This window comes from Equus caballus, chromosome 24 (genome assembly GCF_041296265.1).
Source record: "Equus caballus isolate H_3958 breed thoroughbred chromosome 24, TB-T2T, whole genome shotgun sequence".
Classification (NCBI taxonomy): Eukaryota; Metazoa; Chordata; class Mammalia; order Perissodactyla; family Equidae; genus Equus; species Equus caballus.
The window spans coordinates 57,290,177-57,314,754 of NC_091707.1; the positions used below are offsets into that span (position 1 = coordinate 57,290,177).

General features: G+C 42.3%; 1 protein-coding gene across 3 annotated transcripts in view; it reads left to right on the forward strand.

Moving 5' to 3' along the window:
• Window positions 1-24,578, forward strand: part of TRAF3 (TNF receptor associated factor 3) — a 109,703-nt gene that overhangs the window by 60,680 nt on the left and 24,445 nt on the right. For all 3 annotated transcript variants that reach the window (XM_023627716.2, XM_023627717.2, NM_001301218.2), the window contains 4 exon segments: window positions 14,400-14,661; window positions 16,773-16,824; window positions 19,328-19,432; window positions 20,493-20,660. In XM_023627716.2, coding sequence (XP_023483484.1) covers window positions 14,417-14,661; window positions 16,773-16,824; window positions 19,328-19,432; window positions 20,493-20,660 — 570 coding nt within the window. In that variant the 5' untranslated portion in view covers window positions 14,400-14,416.

Sequence of the window (24,578 nt, forward strand, 5' to 3'; positions counted from 1 at the left end):
ATATGGCGTGAGGTAGGACCACGTCTAAGTTTATTCTTCTGCCTTTGGTTGTTCAGTTGTCCCAGGGACTCTTTTTTTCCCCGCCAAATGGTCTTGGCATCCTTGTCAGAAATTGTTCGGACATAGATGTATGTGTTTATTTTTGGACTCTCAATTCTATTCCATTGGTCTGTATGTCTATCCTTATGCCAATATTACACTGTTTTGATTACTGTAGTTTTGTAGTAAGTTTTAAAGTAGTAAGTTTTGAGAAATGTGAGTCTTCCAACTTTTTCTTTTTCCATATTGTTTTGGCTCTTTAGGGTCCCTTGCAATTCCATATGAATTTAAGGATCAGACTTTTCATTTCTGTAAAAGAAAAGCCATTGGAATTTTCATAAGGATTGCACTGAATCTCTGGATCACTTTGGGTAGTGTATTAGTCAGGGTTCTGCAGAGAAACAGAACCAGTAAGATGTGTGTGTGTATAGAAAGAGGTTTTTCTTATAAGGAATTGGCTTCACACAGTCATGGAGGTGGGCAATTCCCAAGATCTGTAGGGTGAGTTGGAAAGCTGGAGAACAGGAGAGGCAGTGGCTTAGTTCCAGTCTGAGTCTGAAGGCCTGAAACCAGGAGAGCCAACGGTGTAGTTCCTGTCCAGAGGCAGACAGACAGGCTTAAGATCCAGGAAGAGCTGGTATTTCGTTCAAGTCCAAAGGCAGGAAAACAACTGCTGTCTCAGTTTGAGTACAGTCAGGCAGAAAGAACCCCCTAACTTGGGGGAGGGTCAGCCTTTTTGTGCTCTTCAGGCCTTTGACTGATTGAATGAGGCCCACCCACACTGGGGAGGGCAGTCTGCTTTACTCAGTCTACCAATTTAAATGTTAATCTCATTCAGCACCTTCACAAACACCTAGAATAATCTTTGACCAAATATGTAGGCACCTCTGGCTCAGTTAAGTTGATACATAAAATTAACCGTCACAAATAATATTGCCATTGTAACAATGTTAAGTCTTCCAATCCATGTAAGTAGGTATGTTTTGGAACAAACAAATGTCTTTCCTAAATGTCAGGTAGTTTCCAGTGAACAAATCTTTCACCTCAGTTAAATTTATTCCTAGGTATTTTATTCTTTTGGATGCTACTGTAAATGAAATTGCCTTTTAAAATTTTCTGTTGGATTATTCATTGCTGGTATATGGAAACATAACTGATGTTTCTGTGTTGATCTTGTACCCTGCAACTTTGAGGAATTCATTTATTAGCTCTAGTTGTTTTCCTTGTGAATTCTTTGGGATTTTCTTTTTCTTCTTTTTTTTTTTTATTCTTCTCCCCAAGGACCCCCAGTACACAGTTGTATATTCTAGTCGTAGATCCTTCTGAGTGTGCTATGTGGGATGCCACCTCAGCATGGCCTGATGAGCGGTGCCATGTCTGCACCCAGGATCTTAACCGGCGAAGCCCTGGGCCGCCACAGCAGAGCACACGAACTTAACCATTTGGCCATGGGGCCAGCCCCGGGATTTTCTATATGTAGGATCATATCATCTGTTAATAGAGAGAGTTTTGCTTTTCTGTTCTAATTTGGATCCTTTTATTTCTTTTTCTCACCAAATTGCTCTGCTAGAACTTCCAGTATAATGTTAAATAGCAGTGGTGAAAGCATGCATCCTTCCCTTCTTCCTGATCTTAGGGGAAGGCTTCCAATCTTTCACCATTAAGTGTGGGTTTTTCATAATATCCTTTATCATATCAAGGCAGTTCCCTTTTAATCCTAGTTTTTTGAGGGTTTTTATGATGAAAGGGTGTTGGATTTTGTTAAATACTTTTTCTACATCAACTGAAATGATCATGTGGGGTTTTCCCCCTTGTTCTATTAATGCAGTGTATTACATTGATTGATTTTCTTGTATTGAACCATCCTTGCCTTCCTGGGATAAATCCTACTTGGTCATGGCGTATAATGCCTTTATTTTATTTGTTTATTTTTTATTGCAGTAACGTTGGATTATAACATTATGTAACTTTCAGGTGTACATCATAATATATTTCAAATTCTGTGTAGATTATATCATGTTCACCACCAAAGACTGATTACAATCCATCACCAACACACATGTGCCTAACCATCCCTTTCACCTTCCTCCCCCCTTCCCCTCTGGTAACCACTAATCCAGCCTCTGTTTCTCTGTGTTTGTCGTTGTTTTCATCTTCTACGTATGAGTGAGATCATACAATATTTGACTTTCTCCCTCTGACTTATTTCACTTAGCATAATACCCTCAAGGTGCATCCATGTTGTCACAAATGACCGGATTTCATAATTTCTCATGGCTGAGTAGTATTCCATTGTGTATCTATACCACATCTTCTTTAGCCATTTGCCCCTTGATGGGCACCTAGGTTGCTTCCAAATCTTGGCTATTGTGAATAATGTTGCAGTGAACATAGAGGTGCATGTATCTTTATGCATTTGTGTTTTCAAGTTCTTTGGATAAATACCCAACAGTGGAGTTAGCTGGATCATGTGGTAGATCTATTCTTAATTTTCTAAGGAATCTCCATACTGCTTTCCATGGTGGCTGCATCAGTTTGCACTCCCACCAGCAGTGTATGAGAGTTCCCTTTTCTCCACATCCTCTCCAACACTTATTGTTTCCTGTCTTGTTAATTATAGCCATTCTTATGGGAGTGAGGTGATATCTCGTTTCAGTTTGGATTTGCATTTCCCTGATAGTTAATGACACTGAACATCTTTTCATGTGCCTGTTGGCCATCCATATATTTTCTTGGAGAAATCTCTGTTCAGATCGTTTGCCCATTTTTTAATTGGGTTGTTGGGCTTTTTTTGTTGTTGAAACAGATGAGTTCTTTGTACATTTCGGATATTAACCTCTTATTTGATATATGGTTTGCAAATATCTTCTCCCAATTGTTAGATTTTCTTTTCATCTTGTTGATGGTTTCCTTTGCTGTGCAGAAGCTTTTCAGTTTGGTGTAGTCCCATTTGTTTATTTTTTCTCTTGTTTCCCTTTCCCAGTCAGACATGGTACTTGAAAAAATCCTGCTAAGACCAATGTCAAAGAGCATACTGCCTGTGTTTTCTTATAGAAGTTTAATGGTTTCAGGTGTTACATTCAAGTCTTTAATCCATTTTGAGTTGATTTTTGTGCATGGTGTAAGAAAATGGTCTACTTTCGTTCTTTTGCATATGGCTGTCTGGTTTTCCCAAGACCATTTATTGAAGAGACTCTCCTTTCTCTATTGTATGTTCTTGGCTCCCTTGTTGAAAATTAGCCATCTGTATAGGTGTGGGTTTATTTCTGGGCTCTCGATTCTGTTCCATTGACCTGTGTGTCTCTTTTTGTGCCAGTACCACGCTGTTTTGGTTACTATAGCTTTGTAATATATTTTGAAATCAGACAGTGTGATACCTCCAGCTTTGTTCTTTTTTCTCAGGGTCCTTTGCCTATTTAGGGTCTTTTGTTGTTCCATATAATGCCTTTAATATGCTGTTTGATTTGGTTTTCTAGTATTTTCTTGATAGTCTCCTTCATTTTTGAAGGATAATTTTGCTGGATATAGGAGTCTTAGTTGATTTTTCTTCTTTCTTCCATTTGAATATGTCATCCCATTATCTTCTGTCTTCCATGGTTTCTGATGAGATAGCAACTCTTAATCTTATTGAGGAAATTCTTGTGCAGTCATGCACTGCATAATGATGTTTTGGTCAACAATGGACTGCATATACAATGGTGGTCCATAAAATTACTACCATATAGCCTAACTGTGTTGTAGGTTGTACCGTGTAGGTTTGTTTAAGTACACTCTGTGATGTTCACACAATGCCAAAATCACCTAATGATGCATTTCTCAGAATGTATCCCCATTGTTAAGTGATGCATGACTATATGTGAGGAGTCGCCTCTCTCTTGCTACTTTCAAAATTCTCTCATTGTCTTTCAGCAGTTCAATTATCATGTGTATTAGTGTGGATATTTTTAAGTTTATCCTACTTGGCATTTGTTAAGCTTCCTGGATGTGCAGATTAATGTTTTCCATCAAATATGGGAAGTTTTTGTCCATTATTTCTTCAAATAGTCTTTCTCTCCCTCCTCTCCTTTCTGAGACTCCCATAATTTATATATCAACTTAAGTGGTGGTGTCCCACAGGTCTTTTGAGGCTCTGTTCATTTTTGTTTATTATTTTTTCCTTCTGATACTTAGCCTGGATAAACTCAATTGACTTATCTTCAAATCTCAATTGATCTGTCTTCAAGTTCTCTAAATCTTTCTTCTGCCTGCTCAATTCTGCTGTTGAGCCCCTGTAGTGAATTTTTCATGTCAGTTATTGTACTTTTCAACTCCAGAATTTCTATTTGCTTCCTTTTTTAAATTTATCTTTACTAATATTCTCTATTTTGTGAGACGTTTTTCTAATGATTTCCTTTAGTTCTTTGGACGTGGTTTTCTTTATCTGTTTGGACACATGTAAAATAGCTGATTTAAAGTCTTTTAAGTTCAGTGTCTATTACTTGCTTTTTTTTCCTGTGTATGGGCCATACTTCCTTGTTTCTTTGCATGCTTTGTAATTTTTTGTTGAAAATTGTACATTTTGAATATTATTATGTGGCAGATCTGGAAATGAGGTTATCCCCTCTCCACAGGATTTGTTATTCCTGCTTGTTATAGTTGTTTGTGTGATGACTTCTTTGAGCTAATTTTGTAAACTCTGTCTTCGTTATCATGTGTGGTCACTGAAGTCTCTGTTCCATTAGCATAGTGGTCAGTTAGTGATTGGACAGATATTTCCTTAAGTGCCTGGAACCAAAACTATCTCCCAGGCTTTTCACTTGGGGTCTGTGTGAGTGTTTGGGTATGTTTTCAACACTCAGCCAGGCAGCTCACAACTCTGCCTTAGCATTCACTTCCTGCTCGTGCAGAACCTAAAGGTCAGCTAGAGGTGAGGGCCCAGGGCCTTCTCAGGTCTTTCCTGAGCTTGCACACAACCCTGGTTATTTGCATGGCCTTCTAGATTCCTGGGAATATGTTGGAGCTTTTCAAAGCCCTTATCTCCCAGCTTTTCTTCTCAGCCTTTTGGCTAGTCCATCATTTGCCTCAACTGTTATTGATTGCCTCAGGCAGCAGCAACTAGTACATTTGCCTGTAAATGTTTTCAGTTAACCTTTCCCCGAGTAGCACCTTAGCACTGGGAGAGTTCTGAATTTGGTGAGGTAAAGGCAAGCCCTTTGAACCAGTCTTCTACGGAGCTACAAGACAGGTTAAAACAAACCACCAAAATTCTTTGCAAATGACGTCTGTCCTGCTCCCCGCGCCACCCGATCCCACCACCAAGTACTTGTACCAGGATTGCGGGCTGTTATCTTCCAGGCCACCACTTCTCAGGGTGTGGAGCCAGGTACTGTAAAATGCCACTGAGCTCACTGTTCTTTCTGAGATTCAGCTCGTTTCTCTTGGCTAAGTGTTCCTCTGATTGCTGCAAGTTTGTAGTTAGTTTCCAGAGTTTTGAAAAAGTTGTTTCTGACAAATTTTGCCATTTTTTTCTTGCATTTATTGAAGGATGGGTTTTTGGAGTTCCTTAGCCATTTTTGCTGACATCATTCACTAGTCTGTTTTTGATGTGACCAATTTTGAGTTTGCCTAATTTATGTACACCCCACCTGATTCAGAAAGGATTTATGGTGGCTTACAAAGATAAGTAATATAAAAGGTACAGTAAATTATTATTGTTAATATTTGTTGTGTGTCTGTTGGTTGGAGAGCATTGTAATAAAAACTGTGCCTGCCCTTGTTGCTATTGAAAACTTTGTCCTACAGATAAAAATTTTGTTTCCTTTGGTGATCTTGAGGTTTTTACCCTTCCTGTTACATAGGTAGGAGGGAACCTGAAGCAGATTCATCTCAGTGGTTTCTTCTTCATGACTTTGTATGTGGTCTTAAGGTGATATACCACATTCGCGGCCAACTTCAGGAGTGCTCATTATTGTCCACCTCTGAGTTGATTGTGAAAAATTTGCCTCCACTAGTGGTTTTCCTAAATCCAAAACTCCCTTTTCCTCAGGACACAATAGGTGAGTATTTTTCTTATTTTAAGACTTAAAGACATTATTCCTATTGTCCAGTTGTTTTAGGAGGTGATTAGATGATTCTTACATTTCAAATGAAAACTGACTTCTTGTGGTGACAGTTGAGGGCTGGTAGAGCTTGGGATCATCAGTAGACCTGAGTATCTCTCTGTCCACGAGTCCTGACACCTGCCGAGGTGTCTAGCTCCTGCTTTCCTTGGACTGGCTAAGGCCTACGTTGGTCATCTCACTGATACAAAAGATCACAGGCCTGCCCGCTGGGCTCTGCTCAGAGTTTGTGTCATTTCTATCTCAAGTAAGCTTTTGTTTAGGAAGAATATTTACTTTGAGCAATCTGAGTCTGCTTCATGTTGTTAGTGGCTCATTTGCTAGTTTTATTTGAGCAGATTATCCTTCTTTGGAAAATGATTTTATGATAGAATTAGAGCTGCTTTCTATTTTGGTTTTATGTATACTGGGTTGTCCCTTTTTCATCAGTATCACCCGTGTGCTAACCTGAATATTTTTAAAAGACCAAGATATGGATAAATTTGACTACCTTAAAATTAAGAACTTTTCTTCACTAAAGGACATAAATAAAGTCAAGCCACAAACTGAGGGGAAGACATATAACTAATAAATATGACTAATATAGTAATGTAACTAATATGATGCATATAACTAACAAGGATTAGAAGTCAGAGTATATGAATAACTCCTACAAATGAGTATTGTAAAAGACAATAACCCAGTTAAAAAATGACATGAAGACACAGTCAGGCATTTCATAGAAGGAAAAACACAAGTGGCCCATGAGAGTATTGAAAAGATACTAAACCTATTTAATTACCAAAGAAAAAAAAAGATACCACTGTATCTGGTAGGTTGGCAGAAATTAAGATGTCTGGTGATGCCCAGTGTTGGTGAGGATGCAAATGATCAGAAACTTGTGCTGCTTTGCTTTGGAGAGCAGTTTGGCCCTGGCTTGTAAATTGGCCAGGCGTGCACCCTGCAAGCCCGCGGTTCCTCTGTGCTCTAGACGTAGAGTCCAGGGCAGAGACTGGCAAGCTCTTTCTGTAAAGGGCAAGATGGTAAATATTCTAGGCTTTGTGGACCACATACAGTCTTGTCACATAGTTGCCTTTGTTTTATTTGTTTGTTCAACTCTTGAAAAATCTAAAAATCATTCTTAGCTCAAGGGCCTAACAAAAATAGGCTACTGGCTAGATTTGGTTATAGAGCTTGCTACAGGGTATATAGCGTGCTAAACTCTGGTTTCCTGATCTAGAGTATAAACCCTAGAGAAACATGTAAGGGCCCCAAAACACATGTGCCAAATGTTCAGAGCAGACTGTTCGTAATATCAAAAACTGTAGCAGTGTGATAAGAAAATGGACAAGTACAGCATGGAATATTATACAGCAGCAAAAAAATCAAGTATATCTACTATATACAGCAAACATGGAGAAATATTTATAATACTGATGGCAGAGGACTAAATATGGTATATCATTTTTGTTAAGTTAAAAATGGGCAAAAGTTTGTTTTTTAAGAAGAAAAATAGGGTGGCCCAGTGGTGTAGTGGTGCGCCCTGCTTCGGTGACCTGGTGTTTGTGGTTTCAGATCCTGGGCCTGGACCTACACCACTCATCAAACCATGCTGTGGCAGGTGACCTACATATAAAATAGAGGAAGATTGGCACAGATTTTAGCTTAGGGCCAATCTTCCTCACCAGAAAAACAAAACAAAAAAATATATCTGATAGCAAGTGGATCATAAATACAAAGCTCAGGCTGACATTTACTGTTGGAGAGGCAGAAGGATGGCTGAGGAAGAGCACATAGGCAGATGGTGATTATTAAGTGGGTGACAGGTTCTGGAGTTCATGTTTTTGTTGTATTCTGACCTTACATGTATATTGCACGTAATCTTCTGTATGTATCAAATATATCACCTAATACCTTTTTTGAAAGGCAAGGAAAGATACCAGCCGAGGAATTCTAAGAACCCACCCACTTGTCCCTCTTGAAGCGATACTTCCTGTACCAGAGCTGTGCTGATCACCTGGGAGGAAAGGAGGCAGGTACCTCAGCAGTTGTGTGGTGACCACCAGCACAGCCCTTAAAGAGCTGTAATGAGCCTTTTTTGTTCTGTAACAATAGTGAGATTGCTGATACTGAGTGCATACTGTTCCTTCCCCATTGGGTCCTGGCACCCTTGTCAGAAATCAATTGACCGTAAATGTAAGGATTTCTTTCTGGACTTTCAGTTCTGTTTCATTGATCTGTATGTCTATCTTTATGTCAGTGTCCTGATTAATTTGTAGTAAGTTTTGAAATAAGGAAGTGTGAGTCCTCCAGCTTTGTTCTTCTTTTTCAAGATTGTTTTGTCTACTCTGGGTTCCTGCATTTCCATATGAATTTTAGGTTCAGCGTATTAATTTCTGGGGAAAAAAACCCAGCTAGGATTTTAATAGGGGTTGAGATGAATCCATGAACAACCCATGAACATGGAGTATCTTCTCATTTATTTAGATCTTTAATGACTTTGAACATTGTTTTAAAATTTTCAGTATATACATCTTGCCCTCCTTTGGTTACATTTATTCCTAGATATTTTATTCTTTTTGATGCAGTTATAAATAGATTGTTTTCTCGATTCCATTTTTGCATTGTTCATTGCTAGTGTATAGAAATACAATTTTTTTTTTAAAGATTTTATTTTTTTCCTTTATCTCCCCAAAGCCCCCTGGTACGTAGTTGTATATTCTTTGTTGTGGGTCCTTCTAGTTGTGGCATGTGGGACGCTGCCTCAGCGTGGTTTGATGAGCAGTGCCATGTCCGCGCCCAGGATTCGAACCAATGAAACACTGGGCTGCCTGCAGCCGAGCCCGGGAACTTAACCACTTGGCCTCGGGGCCAGCCCCTAGAAATACAATTTATTTTTATATATTGATCTTATATCCTGAACAAGTTCATTAGTTCAACTAGTTTTTACTTGATTCTTTAGTATCTTCTGTGTATAAGATTATGTCATCTGAAAATAGAAGTAGTTTTACTTCTTCCTTTCCAATGTGTATGCCTTTTATTTCTTTTTCTTGCTTAATTTCTGAGAAGGGGCTTTTTGAAAAAAGGCTTTGAGCTGTCTAAGATGAGGAAACAGCCCCATCCTTGTCAGACTTCCTGACCCCAGTTGGCAGGAGGATGTATCTTCTGTGTATTCAGTGCTGAAGAGTTTGCAGAGAGATTCTACATGTAATATCTCACAGATGCCTGATAATGCTGTGAGAACTAGGGGTAGTGTCTGCTTTTCATGTGAAAAGAAAAGGTGAGGTTCAGAGGATAAGTGCTGTGCCTGAGGATCCCCAGGGAAGAAACACTGGGCCGGCCTTCCCACCCAGACTGACTCAGTGCCAGATGCCGGGCCTCCCCCCGAGCCCCAATCCCAGGTTCCCCTCCACAGCCACCTCAGAGTGCTGTATCTGCTGCCACTCCTTGTCCGCTTCTACTAGAATTGGAATTATGCCACAAGTCAACTCAGGAAGCCCGATTTCCCCAAAACAGATGATATCTTCCTCTTTTGAAGATCTGCAGCTCTCTAACTCTCAGGTGGTGTTTCTCACTCTGCTGATTGTTACACTGTTGACTCTGGAGCGCTCATGACTCCCTCAAAGATCTATCAAGGCGGGGACAGTCTCCTTCATCCCTGTGTCCCCTGATAGTCGAGGCCCAGAGCTGTGTACATTGTAGGTGCCCAGTGTGTTGACTGAAATAAAATGTGATTGGTTTGGCAAAGCTTTGCAGAGTTGCTTACCTGAGGAAGGGTTCTCTCACGCGTGTAGAAGGGCAGTGGGTGTGCCCTAGAGTGTTCCGGGGCTGTGCCTGCTGACGGGCTCCACAGGAGAACCCTGATGTTTGCACAACAACATGGCCAACAGCACTCTCCAGAAAACACTGTCCAGGCTGAAACAAAGTGGGAAGCATCAGGGTTTAAGTGAAACAGGCTGTTGTCCTCCAAACTAATATTTAATAGTTTACTAACCATTGGAGGAAATATGCAATGTACAACCTTTTTGGAAGGCAGTTTGGCAACAGTTATAATATTTTATAATGCACATCATCTTTGACCCAACAGTTCTGTTGCTGTATGCTTACCTAAATGTACAGAGATACATGTTTAGGAATGTTCAACGAAGATTGTCCATAATAGCAAAAGATCAAAAGCAGCCTACATCTCCATAAGCAGCACTGGTTATATAAGTTGTGGCAAACCGTACAGTGGAGTGCTATGCAGCCCTTCAACATAATGAAATGGTCATTATGTGCTGGTCTGTAAAAGTGCCCAGGATACACTGTTGGTGACAGAGAGCTGTGGGTTAGTTTGCATGTGTGACACAGTTTGTGTAGAGGGAAAAAAAGAAAAGACATGTTTTCTTATATGTGCATTTGCTGTTTCTAGACATCTGCACAGGTGCACAGACTGCCAGAAGGGAGTGTCTACCTCTGGGTAGTTGCAGGCAGGGTACCTGGTACTTAATCTTTTCCCTTTACACTCCCATGTCTTAGTTGTTTGTTGTTGTTTTCTCTGAGAGAATATACTCTTGTAATATAAATGAAAATCCTGTCGTACCCCCTCATGTGTCATGCACTCTCCACAGCACCAGGCATATATAGTTTCAGTTTTAGAGTCTTATATTTTAAAGTATATGACACCAGGGCCTGGCCCCATGGCTGAGTGGTTAAGTTCGTGCACTCTCCTTCGACAGCCCAGGGCATCACCAGTTCGGATCCTGGGCGCAGACTTGGCATCGCTCATCAGGCCATGCTGAGGTGGCGTCCCACACAGCACGACCAGAAGGACCTACAACTAGAATATACAACTATGTACTGGGGGGCTTTGGGGAGAAGAAGAAGAAAAGAAAAAAACGACTGGCAGCAGATGTTAGCACAGGCACCAATCTTTAAAAAGATTTAAAAAAATAAAGTAAATGACACTATTTATAAATATCACAAGTTAACCCAACACAAATGGAACCATTTTGAACTGTTGCTTTGTAATACTGTTTAGATTATAAATTGAGATATAATTCACATGCCATAAAAATTACCCATTTAAAGTGTGCAGTTTAGTGGTTTTCAGTATAGTCACAGAGTTGTGACGTCATCACCATTATCTCTTTCCAGAACACTTGCATCACCCCAAAAAGAAACCCTGAACCCGTTAGTAGATGCTACCCCTCCCCCAGCCCCTAGCAACCATGAATTTATTTTCGGGCTCTGAATTTGCCTGTTCTGGACATTTCCTGTATAAGCAGTTTTCTTATGCTTCTTTTTCCTCACCTGTGACTATTGGGTGAAGGAGGTCTGGTGTTTTCCTATTCCTGCTGCCTAAGCACTACAGGGCCTCTTTCCCTCCTTCCCTGGCGGCTGATTCTCCAGCCAGCAGCTTAGCTCAAGAATGGGCCATGCATGGCACAGGATGCAGGGATGCTGGGTAGGGTTGTGAGAGATACCCGGTAGCCCATTCTAGAGATGCCCATATCAGTGCCCCACATTACAGCTAAGTCCTGACAAACCTGCCAGCTGTGAGCTGTCCTCTGCCCTTTAGGGCAAGGCTGCTGTGAGGTTTTTCATTTGTGTGCTTGGGATACCTGTGTATCTCTCTGCTTATCTTAAGTAACCTGTAAAAACAAAGGATCCAAAACTATATTCTTTCTTGTTTGTACAGAGTGTGACATGTTATAGGTAAATGAACATTTATTATTTATCATTAGCTTAAGCTATTTGTCCCTCATATTTGAAATAGGAATTCGCCTCCTAAGAATCAAACATTTCTCATTAAAAACTGTTTATTCTATAGGATAAAATACTAAACCAAAGTTGAAAGTAGTTTATAATCTAAGCAGGGGTTTTCAAGGCATGAAGCTGAAAGATTAGATTTGAAAGCTGAAGAATTTCCTTTCTCTGGAAGAGTTGGTTCTCACAGAAATACAGTTTAATACGAGTAACTCAGACTACACCTCTTCTTCTGTTAACTCTGCAATCGTGTATTAGCCCCTTCTACCCATCAGGCACTATTCTAGGTACCTGGGGTTTGTCAGTCAACAAAACAGATCAAAATTCATCTTATCAGGGAGCTTATGTTCTGCTGAAAGGAGAGAGACAATGAAGAATAAGTTTGCAGTCCCAGAAGGCAGGAATGCCGTGGAAAAGGCACAGCCATGGCAAAGGGGGTCGTGTGAGTGGGGTCAGCCAGGATGGGCCTCCTTGAGAAGGTGGGAGGTGCATTCCAGGTGGGGGTGCCTGGGGGCTGGGAGTGAGCCTAGAGCATCTGCAGAACCATGTGCCCAGCATGGAGGGCAGGGAAGGGCGTGCATGGCCAGAGGTAGGGTGGCTGGAGGACAGCAGATTGACCCTTTTCTCTGACAGGCAAGGTTAGCATCGGCACCTTCCTACTTAGCATCTTAATGAACAGGTTCTGATCAACAAGTTTGTGAGCAAAAGGTTGCTGGCCTTTTGAGGTCATTTTGAAAATTTTGGGGGGGTTTTACAAATAGATTTCACAGAACACTCCCACACTTTGCCACAGTAATGTTCTATTTTATTAAAACTAACCTGAGTGTGGCTAGAACACCAATTCATTTATCTGTCAAATGGTCTGCTGCTGGCGTTAGTTCCTGTACATCCCTAGCCTTGAATTGCCCATTCTTTCAGCCTCAGAAGAGGCAGTGTGAGGAACAAGGCTTGCAGAGAGTGGGCCCTGCACCAGGTCCACCTCTGAGTGCCCTGTGCTCTGGGCTGAGGGGCTGCCTCCCGTTCCAGCAAACGGGGTGTGCAGCCACACCCTAGCACCAGCTCACGGCGAGCCTCACACTGAGGAGAGAAGAATGGGGATGGCGGATAGATGCCCAGGACCTCCTGAGTAAGAATTTGGTCCTTATTCTTGTAAGTATTAGAAGTAGATTGAGCAGGAATACAATGTTGTTTTGAGAGAAACTTCCTCTGTAGATGCACCAGACACACTACTGTGCACCTCAGCTGGCACGGCTGCTCAGGCTGGGATCTTTGTGGCTCATTGCCAGGAACTGCTTACTCTGCCTATTGATGGGAACTTGAGGTGGGAACAAACCATCTGTGCACTTGTTACCACGTGCAGTAGGAGAGCCTGCCCAGGTGGGCACAGGAGACTTGTCCAGTGCCAGTGTCCCGTCCACTGGCTCTGACCCTGGGCATGAAAGTACCAGTAAATCCATGATGGACCCACCCCAAAGCTCTGTAGTGCACAGTGCAGCACCCATTGTTGTAGAGTTAATGAAGTGAGGTGGGGCTGAGTGGGCACAGGCAGAAGGCAAACGCCAGTCATGACCTGCCAGATCAGGGCACTGTGGGTACACTCTCGTGGGGTCTCATTGTGGAAAGAGTAGCACTAGGAGTCTGCAGACACCATCAACCAGTAAGTGCTGTTCTTGGAATGAGAGATGGAGTCCTGATCACAAGCTTGACTGCAGTGCCGTCGGAGTGGGAAAGGTCACTTCTGAGTCATACCATCAGATTGTCCTCAGGCAGTGAGGCTAACTAGGAAATAAAATTGGCTAAGAATGGCTGTTGCTTTGGTCAGACTATCAGAATGAAGACATAGAAACAATCGAAGTGCCCATCGACTGATGACTGGATAAAGAAGATGTGGTATATACAATGGAATACTACTCAGCCAGTAAAAAGACAGAATCATCCCATTTGCAACAACAATGGATGGACCTGGAGGGAATTAGGTTAAGTGCAATAAGCCAGACTGAGAAAGACAAACACCAGATGATTTCACTCGTATGTGGAATATGAACAAACACACAGCCAAAGAAAACAGTTCAGTGGTTACCAGGGAAAGGGGGGTTGAGGAGGCACAGGGAGTGAAGGGGAACACTTATGTGGTGAGAGACAAGAAACAATGTACAACTGAAGTTTCACAATGATGTCAACTATTATGAACTCAATAAAAAATATATTGGAATGATGCATCCAAATTGAAGTTACAGCACAGCAAAGTATTATCTGTATTTTAAAGAACCTTAAAATACAATTTACACCCTTTAGAAAGTCTTTTGAGTAGTAACATTAACAGTAGTATTTGGGTGAAGCAGAAAGGAAGGAAGCACGTTGGGTCGTCTGTTGTTCCCATCACGTTAAAATCAGGAAAGGTTCTTGTGTGTTACTTAAAACTGAAAGAAAAGACCTCCTAGACTCTTCGGCTTTTCCAGAGCTGTGTTGGTAGTTTCCTTGTGCAGGACGATGTGATTGCACCTTAACTCAGTTACTGTTATTTTCCCCCCACAGAATTTCTCTTTCCTAAGATGGAGTCGAGTAAGAAGATGGACTCCCCTGGCGCCCTGCAGACTAACCCGCCGCTAAAGCTGCACCCTGACCGCAGCACCAGCACGGCAGTTTTCGTCCCTGAACAAGGAGGTTACAAAGAAAGGTTTGTGAAGACAGTGGAGGACAAGTACAAGTGCGAGAAGTGCCGCCTGGTGCTGTGTAACCCAAAGCAGACTGAGTGTGGACACCGCTTCTGCGAGACCTGCATGGCTGCCCTGCTGAGGTAGGCGCCCCGACCGCCCTGGTTTGGGTTCACTGTGTATTTCAGCTTCTCCAGTCTCGCTCTTCCACCCGCTCCTTCATTTACTTCTCTAAAAAATAAACTCAAAAGGTTGAAAGCTCTAAAAAAGCCCCAGTAGAATTCTCAGAGCCCAGCTTGTGAATCATTTAGGGAATGATTAGGGGATGATGTGAGTGGGACCTCACATTTGAGTTTTCTGAGGCCTCTGTGACCTGCCACCTGGACTGCCCAGCCCTGTCCTGAAGACTTCTCTCTTCTCTTCCCCAAAGCACCTCCTGTGAAGTCTCTCCTGTGCCTACTGCCTTCCTGATGGCCCTGGCCACTCTGTCCCTGGTATCCCCGATCCGTGTTGCTGAATTTTGCCTGAGGAGCTCACAGTTCATGTAGGAGACACATCCATCAGCAAATGACATAGGAGTCCTTAAAGTGCAGGTGCTCTTGTGGGGAGAGGTTGAGCCAGCAGGAAGGTCAGCAGGAAGGACTGGACATGTCCCTCACCCGAGTAGGAATCCAGTCTGTGCGTGTTTACCCAGCACACGCACTGAGCCCTTGGAAGCCCTTGTCAGCTGAGTATTGATGCCGTTTTAGAATCATAAGGGGAGTCAGCGAGGCAGACTGGAATTTTACAGCAGAAATAACATTGGCCAAGAAAGCATCTTCGTTCATCTCACAGATATTTTCTGGGCATGGTGCTGGGCACGGGGGTCACACCAGGACATGCTGAGACTTGCTCCCCATCATCAGGGCACACGGGCCTCGGAAGGCTGCCCCACTTCTCTTCCTGATTTGCCACTGAGGACACAGCCCTTGATGGCCATACAGCAGCCAGCCTCCCTCTCCTCCCACCCTCTCCTGGGTGCTTCTGGCTGTGGTCGTGTCCACTCATCTCAAACAGTGGGCTCAGTTTCACCCACTTGTGAGTAAAATAACTCCTGAGTCGAGCTTAGTGAAGGCAGAGTAGACTCAGAGCACCTGATTTCCCTTAACGTGTGAACCTGGACTGCAGCTCTGGGCCAGGGGGAGACCTGCTTGTCCTGCTGGGCCCCAGGGGAGGGGGGATCCCAGGGGCTCTCCTCTTCTGGTTTCCGCTCTTTCTCTGCTCCTGGCTCTCCTCCTGTTCTATATTTTCCAGGTGTCAGGGGATCCCACCCAGAAGATTCTTAGCCCTGGGGTCTAAGGATATGAAAAGATTGACATGGTTAAAACAATTTAGCACAAGCTGCATATTAATGTAGTCTAAATGAGTGAGCTTTTATTTTGAAATTTTAATTTCTTCCCCCATCAGCCCTCAGCTCTCCTGCCCGCATCCAGGCTTGTGGAGCCTCCCGCTGCTGCTCACGGCGCCAGCACAAGTGTGCCTGACCTTGTCTCCTGCTCTCTGAAGCCTCCACTGACGTTCCCTGGCCTGGACTCCTGGAGTCCTTGGGCTGTCTAGGACAGAGGCCATGGAAGTAGAAAGGGCTCAAACTTAGTTTTTATTTTTAATCTTTAGGAGGTAGTTTCCAGACACAGGATGGGGTAGAAATCAAGTCCAAAAAAGACAAAGTGGGAGCAGTGGCTCATGTCCTGAGTTTGAGGACTAGAATAATACAGGAGACTAGGGTTTCTTTAGACAGGTTCAGTTTTAAATTCTTATACTGTTAACATGGGTGGAACTGCATTGGCCTTTCAGTATACCACGAAGAAAATTAGTTTGTGGAGAGAATACTGGCTGTGTTTATAAAGCAAGACCATTTAAAGGCTCTCCCAGTAAGCTCTGGACACTCACACTGAAGAGCGCCTCCACAGAGAGCTAGTTTTAGTTTCTGAAAAAAAAATTCACTTTTAATTGAAAGGGGCTTTCCAAGTGGGACTAATCTAAGTTGTTCTGCTTAAAAACTTCCTTATGAAAAATTACCATTAAAAAAATTTAGCCCTTTTCTCCCCTGGCTTTGTATTTAAACTAAATTTGCCATGGCATCCTGAAGCTCTGGTTGTTGCTCTGAACCTCACAAGGCAAGTTTGACCATAAGGTGAGCTGTCCACCGCATCTCGTGGGTTCAAATGAGAAAGGGGCTTCCACCTTAACGTGTTTGTTATGTGTTTCCTCTCAGCTCCTCAAGCCCAAAATGTACTGCGTGTCAAGAAGGCATCATTAAAGATAAGGTAGTCTTGGGTTTTTAATGAATTATTTTGTCAAATGTTTTAAGCTGGTAGTACTTTCCACATAGTTTGCATCCAGCGCTCTGAAGATCCAACTGTATCTCAGAGTTTGTCAGCTGGTGCAGCAGGGTCAAGGCAGAGGACCGTGTCGTGTAAGCACCTGGACAGACGGGCAGATCTGCTCCATAGCTGCCCAGCTCTGTAACCTCGGGGAGTGCTTCACCCACTCTGATCCTGTCTCCTCACCTGTAACAGTAACGGTATCACCTCCTAAGACCCCCAGGACGTGTGGGAGGAGTCCAGGAGTTGGTGTAAGTAAAGTGCAGAGATGTGTGCTGTCATCTAGGGTCTTTACCCCAGACAGCTTGTACTCACCTCTTAAAACGGTGCTAGTCTGAGGGGTGCTATTGAATGTGCTCTTTGTCTGCCCTCCATGCAGTATCTTGAAGTCATTAGACACATGAGATTTCCGTCCCTTCCTGCTCCCACGTGATGGTGTGTGCCAGTAAGAACTCATGGGTGTCAGTGCGGGCTCTCAGAGCATAGTGGGCCACCCGGGTCGGCCACCAGCTTCCCTCCTGGGGCTCTGATCCTCTCCCTCTCATGGCTTCTCTGTGGTCATCCACACACTGCCAAAGCCTGCCAGGCATACATTTAGTTTGAAACAACTCGTTCTTAAAGTACTTAAAATATTAATAAAAATGTATGGTTCCAATATTTTGATTAATGAATCTAAAAGTTTTTTAAATGTAGGTCATTAAATTGTACAATAAAATTTGTGCTCTGGAGCTCTCCTGTCTAAAGCACTTTGTAGACTGAGTTTGTCGTCAGGGCAGCTCGGTGAGTGCAGTGACTTGAGGGTTGCTGGCAGTAGGTGACCCTGGGCTAGCAGAACAAGGGTGTCTGATGTAACCTACCCTGGACAGTTTAAGCGACGGAAATGGCCAAATATCCATGTACCTTTTCTTCCTTAGTGTTTACCTGCTGCTAAAGACTTCAGTAACAGGTATTGTTTTTAAGAAAGACAAATTACTTAACTTTACTGTTTATCTTAACATGAGAACTAACCTGTTAACTTGTTAATACATATCTAACCAATGTGATTGCGAGAGAAGGCTGAAACAATGGACTAAGGTGATTTTTTTAGGGTCTCCATTTCATTATTCAGAATTGTTATCCTTATTTTTCAATGGCATTGATAGCTTAAGAAAAGTTACTAGTTTTGCTGAAGAATCATAAATGAGAATGACTAACATCCTAGCTCTTCATGGGAAAGAGGGGCCCCAGGAGACAGATCTACCCCTCAGCAGGTCACTGATGGTGGGACCCACCATGGGGCCTTGGGTCTACTAAATGGGATAGTTGCAGTAAATAATATGAGATCTTTTTAAGCTCTAAAATTCTATACTTATAATTATTCTGATGTTTTCAATCTATGTTTTTTATCTATAAAGTTAAACTCAAATGACTTAAGAAACTTAATGGCGCAAAAAAGAAGCTTATTTCTTACTGATTAAAAATACCTATTTTGTTGACTTTAGTATCATAAATTATGACCTTTTAAAAAGAGTCATGTTTATAAAGGATTAGATTTGACTCCAAATTACTTTATTTTTAACTCTTAACAGCTGTTGATTCTGTTTCTTTGCCTGAGAAAGGCATATTAAGGTTCCTGTCTCTTTTTCCACTGTTCTAGAGTGTTAATATGTGGGAGTTTCTTAGAAGTGCCTGAGGACTAAGACGGTGTAAAACGTGTTGTTAGAAGGAGCGAGTGTACTTGTTTTCTAAGGGAAAAATAATACTAAAGGAAGGAAGTTTTTCATTTTCAAACGGAAACATTTTCACTATTGGATTAACCTCAGTTTTTGCAATATATATTTAAGAGAGTTTTTCTTTTAATAGCAAGCTAATGTCTCCTTTTTGGTGAAGAATGAGTTATGAGTTACATAACCTTAAGAGAAGGAACCAAAATAAATGTTCTTCACACCATCTGTAAGCTATCATCTTTTACAGTAATTTCTCTGTTTCTCTAGCAAACATAAAAAGCCTAAAAAGGCATTGAGTTGTAGCACGTTCTACACTTGTCCCTTGATAGGAGGTGCACCACCCATGGCCACCTTCGCAGTGCTGGCTCCTGGAACTCCCCAGAGTCCAAATGTGAGCTTGGTCCTGCTCTGCCCCCTCCTTGACGTTGTGTCATAGTTCATCCAAAATGTTTGAATGTCCCAAAATGATCTTTAATTTCGCAGTATAACTTGTTTTCTTTTGGCTTATTTAATAGAAGATGGTAGTTAAGGTTGTATTATTTAAATTGTCTCTCTTAGTAGGGGTAACTCCTTCATTCTGCTCATAGAAATTAGAAATTAAGATGGTCCTTAATGCTTTCTGAGGTCCACTTAAGAGGTGCTCTCGTGATTTTTTTAAAGTGGTTTTGCCTTGCCCTAAGTAGCGACATGTGGAGATTAAGAAATATTAATCCTCTAAAATAACTGTCTTTCAATTTCAGGTGTTTAAGGATAATTGCTGCAAGAGAGAGATTCTGGCTCTTCAGATATATTGTAGGAATGAAAGTAGAGGTTGTGTAGAGCAGTTAACCCTGGGACATCTGCTGGTAAGTACTGAAGTGACAGGGTGGGTTTTCACATTAAGAAATACAAGTCGGGGCCGGCCGGGTGGCGCAACGGTTAAGTTTGCACGTTCCACTTCGGTGGCCTGGGGTTTGCTGGTTCAGGTCCCGGGTGTGGACATGGCACCACTTGGCAAGCCATGCTGTGGTAGGCGTCCCACATATAAAGTGGAGGAAGATGGGCACAGATGTGAGCTCAGGGCTAGTCTTCCTCAGCAAAAAGAGGAAGATTGGCAGCAGATGTTAGCTCAGGGCTAATCTTCCTCAAAAAAAAAAAAAAAGAAATACAAGTCATTGGTCAGCATGATGTGGCTCCTTGAGACCATGATTACATTAATCTTTCAAAATACATCCAAGTATGAAAGTAGTCAAAGCCATTTAGTTATGAAATGTTATTTTTTATGACGTCACTGGATGAATTGTCACCTGTTTTTTAAACACCCTCACCCTGTTTAGAACAGAAAGAAGTCTGAATTGAATTTTAATTTTGGAAGGCCCATTAAATCTTCTCTTTTTTTTACCATGAAATTCTACATAACTTCTTAAATTTTTTTAATTCGTATCATATTTTATCCTGAAAGGATATTTGAATTGGAATAAAACAAAGTCCTTAGCAGATAACCATCCAGGAGGAAGAGTTGACTTTTATCCTTTAAAAGCAATGTGGTTTGAGTAATCCCTAAATAGAATATGAAATTCAGTGTCTCTTGATACATTTGTCACTCTTCTCTGTGAAAAACTGGCCTAACGGCAGATAGAAACATTGCTGCAGGATTTAATTGCATAAAGGCCAGAATCTGGTATTTCTGATTGAATTTTTTGCCAGTTAAGAACTTTGACTGGCCCTGTGCTGAGTGGTTAAGTTCGCGTGCTCTGCTTTGGTGGCCTAGGGTTCACCGGTTCAGATCCTGGGCGCAGACCTACACACCTCAAGCCATGCTGAGGCAGCGTCCCACATAGAAGAACTAGAATGACTTACAACTAGGAGGTACAACTATGTACTGGGGCTTTGGGGAGAAAAAACTTCAAATCCTCTGTCTTACAGGTGCATTTAAAGAACGATTGCCAGTTTGAAGAACTTGCGTGCGTTCGTCCTGACTGCAAAGAGAAAGTATTGAGAAAAGACCTGCGTGATCACGTGGAAAAGGCCTGTAAATATCGCGAGGCCACATGCAGTCACTGCAAGAGTCAGGTTCCAATGATTACGTTGCAGGTGCAGTATTTTCTTGTTTCACCTACTTTCCCTCTATCCAGATGTAATTTGTCCACAGAATAGCTTTTTAAATGACTATTCTAACAGGAATAAAGAGAAAAGATAGCAGTAAATATCAATTTTCATCTGACTTTATTTCAGAGTTAAGCTTTATTTGTTTTGCCTGTTTTGATTTATGTAATTGAGTTTCCATTGCCTTGATTGACTGTGAGTGCCCAAAAAAATGAAGACTAATTATTTAAAAAAGATAGAATTTTTCACTTGTCCCAGGGAATGGCCTCAAAATCTTATTGGATTGTTTCATCTTTTCCAACTCTGTGACGTAACTGTCACTCAACAGGGTAATTTATCCTGCAGTATTGAAGTGCAGCTGTCTGTCGGGGGAGAGATGAGAATTTAACCTTTTTTCATACATCGATTATCTGGCACAGTTGTACATTGTACGCATGTTAGAATCAGATCACTTGTCTGTAAATTAGAGAGAGAGGTTGGGGGTGGAGGACAAACTATAAAAACAATCAATGGTGTAGTAACCCTCAAATATTTGTCCATTTGTTGAACAAGTATTTACTGAGTACCTACTATGTGCTGGGCACTGTGCTGGGAGCTGAGGGCTCAGTGGTGAAGCTCACTCTTCCAGTGGGAAGAGATCGTGAACAGGCAACCATATAATGTGTGGCAGTGATCTGTACTAAGCAGAAAAATGAACTGGCCTCAGGGGAAGGGGGGGATCAGGCTGGCTCTCTGAGGTGGTCGGGGCCCAATGTGGGAAGAGCACTTGGAGCGGAGGGAGCGGCAGGGAGCACACAGGCTCTGAGACAGAACTACTTGGCAGTGGATTCACAGACTGGGAGAGGCCAGCATAGCTCCTGTGCAAGGAACCAAGGTGAGGTGTGAAGGTGTTGGAGGCAAGCTAGTTGCGGGGGGGCGTTGGCAGGCACTGGGCATCCTTGAGCACAGGAGTGACGTTGTCAGAGTTCCATGTTGGCAGGTGTGACAGGTGGACGTGGAGGGTGTAGTGCTGGGGGTAAGGGGAAAACATGGAGACGAGGCATGGTGTTGGCTTGGACAAGGGGAACAGGGCAAGGGAGGGAAGAGCAGTTATACTGGGGTAGGCTTTGAAAGTAGAGCCAGTGGGATTAGCTGATGGCTCAGATATGGAGGATGAGTAAAGGATGATGTCCAGCATTTGTAACTAGAGCAGCTGGATGAGCCATAGTGCCCTAACAAGGCGGGGCTCAGCAGAGGATAACAGGCTTGGGGGGAGAATTGAGGAGTGATCTGGGCTGCAGATATGTATTAATCAAGGGTCCTTGCTGCTGTGGGACTGGAGCGAGTGGAGAGGAGTGCCAAAGTCAGAGGACAGAGGCCTGGGGCACATGAATGCTTACAGTACTAAGAGGGGAGGTCATCCAGCAAAGGAGCATCACGACAGTGGTGTCCCAGAGGCAGGGGAGCTGGAGGGCCTGGTGGGGTAGGTGGAGCAGATGCTGCTGAGAGGCTGAGCAGGGAGGGGCTGAGAATTGACCTCTGAACTTGGCCAGATGATGACTGATGGGATCCTCAGAAGAGAGCGGACTCTGTAAGTGCAGCCAGGGTGTGAGGGCCACAGTCAAATTCCTGATAGATGTTCTAGCATCCATCCACTTTTATTGACCAGAGTTTAGGAAAAAGTTTTTGTGTTTCTGTATGAAATGAGATGAGCTCTACTTTATAATCCCCATATTTACCTCACTTTATATAACTTTCCTATGCCTGTCACTTTCTTCCATTGTGAAACCTTTTTCCTGTATGATTCTAGACATTTCCAGTTATTAAAAACTTTTAAGAACTATACCATCCCCTTTGGAAAGTAGCAGTAGTATTTGTCATAATTGAATAATTTCTTCAGTAATTAAATTGAAGTGAATGAGACATGTACGTAATGAGCAATACTCCAAACCTTATGCATGTTAGTATATTGCTATCAAAGTTACACTTTACAAAGATCAGTTGCCTTTATTTGAAGAATAGAATCCAGGAATTAATTTTCATTTGAGAAGGAATTGTAGAATGTGTCAATTAAACATCACGTGAGTAACTGACTCTGAACGCCAAATGAGGCTGTAAAGAGATTGGTTTTAAAGGCATAGTGGTTAAGCTCTACTTCAGCAGCCCAGGTTTGTGGGTTTGGATCTTGGGTGCAGACCTACTCCACTCGCCAGACATGCTGTGGCAGCAACCCACATGTAAAGTGGAGGAAGATTGGCACGGATGTTAGCTCAGGACTAATCTTCCTCAGCAAAAAATAAAATAATAACATAGTATATGGATTCACAAGATATTTATTGAGTGCTTGTTGGGCACCAGACCCTGAGCTACTTGCTCAGGACGCACAGAATAAATGACAGTCTCCTCCCTTCATTTCATGATCTGGTGAGGGAGATGCTTGGATACACTGTTGAATACATTGTAGTTCGGAAAGAAATGTAACTGTGCAGGAAGAAAGCACCAATAAGGAAGGGCCAGTTAACTAACCTGCTTTGGTGAGGAGACAGCATTTGAGTTGATCTGGGTCTTACATTTGTTGACTGCAAACAGGGGAGAGAGACATAACAGGTGTAGACATAGAAAATGATGATTAAGTTTGGAACCTGAGTTGTGTAAATTAATATTCTTTATTAATCTTACTACACTCTTGTGATGATAACTGTTTTTGAACTGTTTTAAAGGTGTTGATACTGAAATGTATCTTAAGCCGTTTTTCCTTTCTGTCAGGGCCTGTAATGATTGTACGAGGCATGCCTGTTGGAGGTCACAGCTAGTGCACACCCTCCCCTGACTCTTGAAACCCTTAGCACTAGCAAGACAGTTGCACAGTCACTTCCTTACAGCTGAGGAAGGTTCCAGGACTTGCCCTGGCCTCCTGTCCCGTCAGTGGCATGATTCGATTCCCTAGTCTTGTTCTTTTAACTCTAACACACAGTCTCATCCTCAGGCGTTTAGTTTATTTTTAGAAAGAGCGACCTGTCTAACTTAGGCAGACCTGAAGCCCCAGGTGAGCCATTTGATGTCAGATACATCAAATGTTGACGAAATATAGATTGATAAAGCTTTGAAACTCTGGACCATTGCAGTTCATGTGAGAATTTCTGTTCTGTGTGTTAATCGTGGTATTGGCATTATATCAGCTGTTTTCAAGTTCTTTTTTTTTAATCTATAGGCCAGCATAATTTAAAGTATCAGGAAAAAATCGCTTCTTTTACATTTAGTCTAGAATAATTATTGAATATCAGTCTCTTTAAACGGTTCTTTTCATTTGTGAAAAGTCAGAATTATAAAGATCTCATGGGAAAATATATATATATATATATATATTTTTTAAAGATTTTATTTTTTCCTTTTTCTCCCCAAAGCCCCCCGGTACATAGTTGTGTATTCTTCGTTGTGGGTTCTTCTAGTTGTGGCATGTGGGACGCTGCCTCAGCGTGGTCTGATGAGCAGTGCCATGTCCGCGCCCAGGATTCGAACTAACGAAACACTGGGCCGCCTGCAGCAGAGCGCGCGAACTTAACCACTCGGCCACGGGGCCAGCCCCGGGAAAATATATATTTTAATGGGAGTATATATAGGTACAGCCACTTTGGAAAACAGTTTGTCAATATTTTATTAGGTTGAACATTCATGTACTCAACTAATTAGCAGTTCCTTTCCTAGATGTGAGAGAAGACTTTTGCACATACTTACCAGGAAGTATGGTCAAGCATAACCAGAGCAGCGGAAATCTGGAAACAACCCAAACGTCCATCAGCTGGAGAATGGACATACCCATTGTGGTGGACACAGGGGACTGTGTGTGATGTGGCAGGGAAAATATATGACAGTACTATCATACAGCCTGACAGTTGAGGACCCACAGCTGTATGCAACACATGGGTC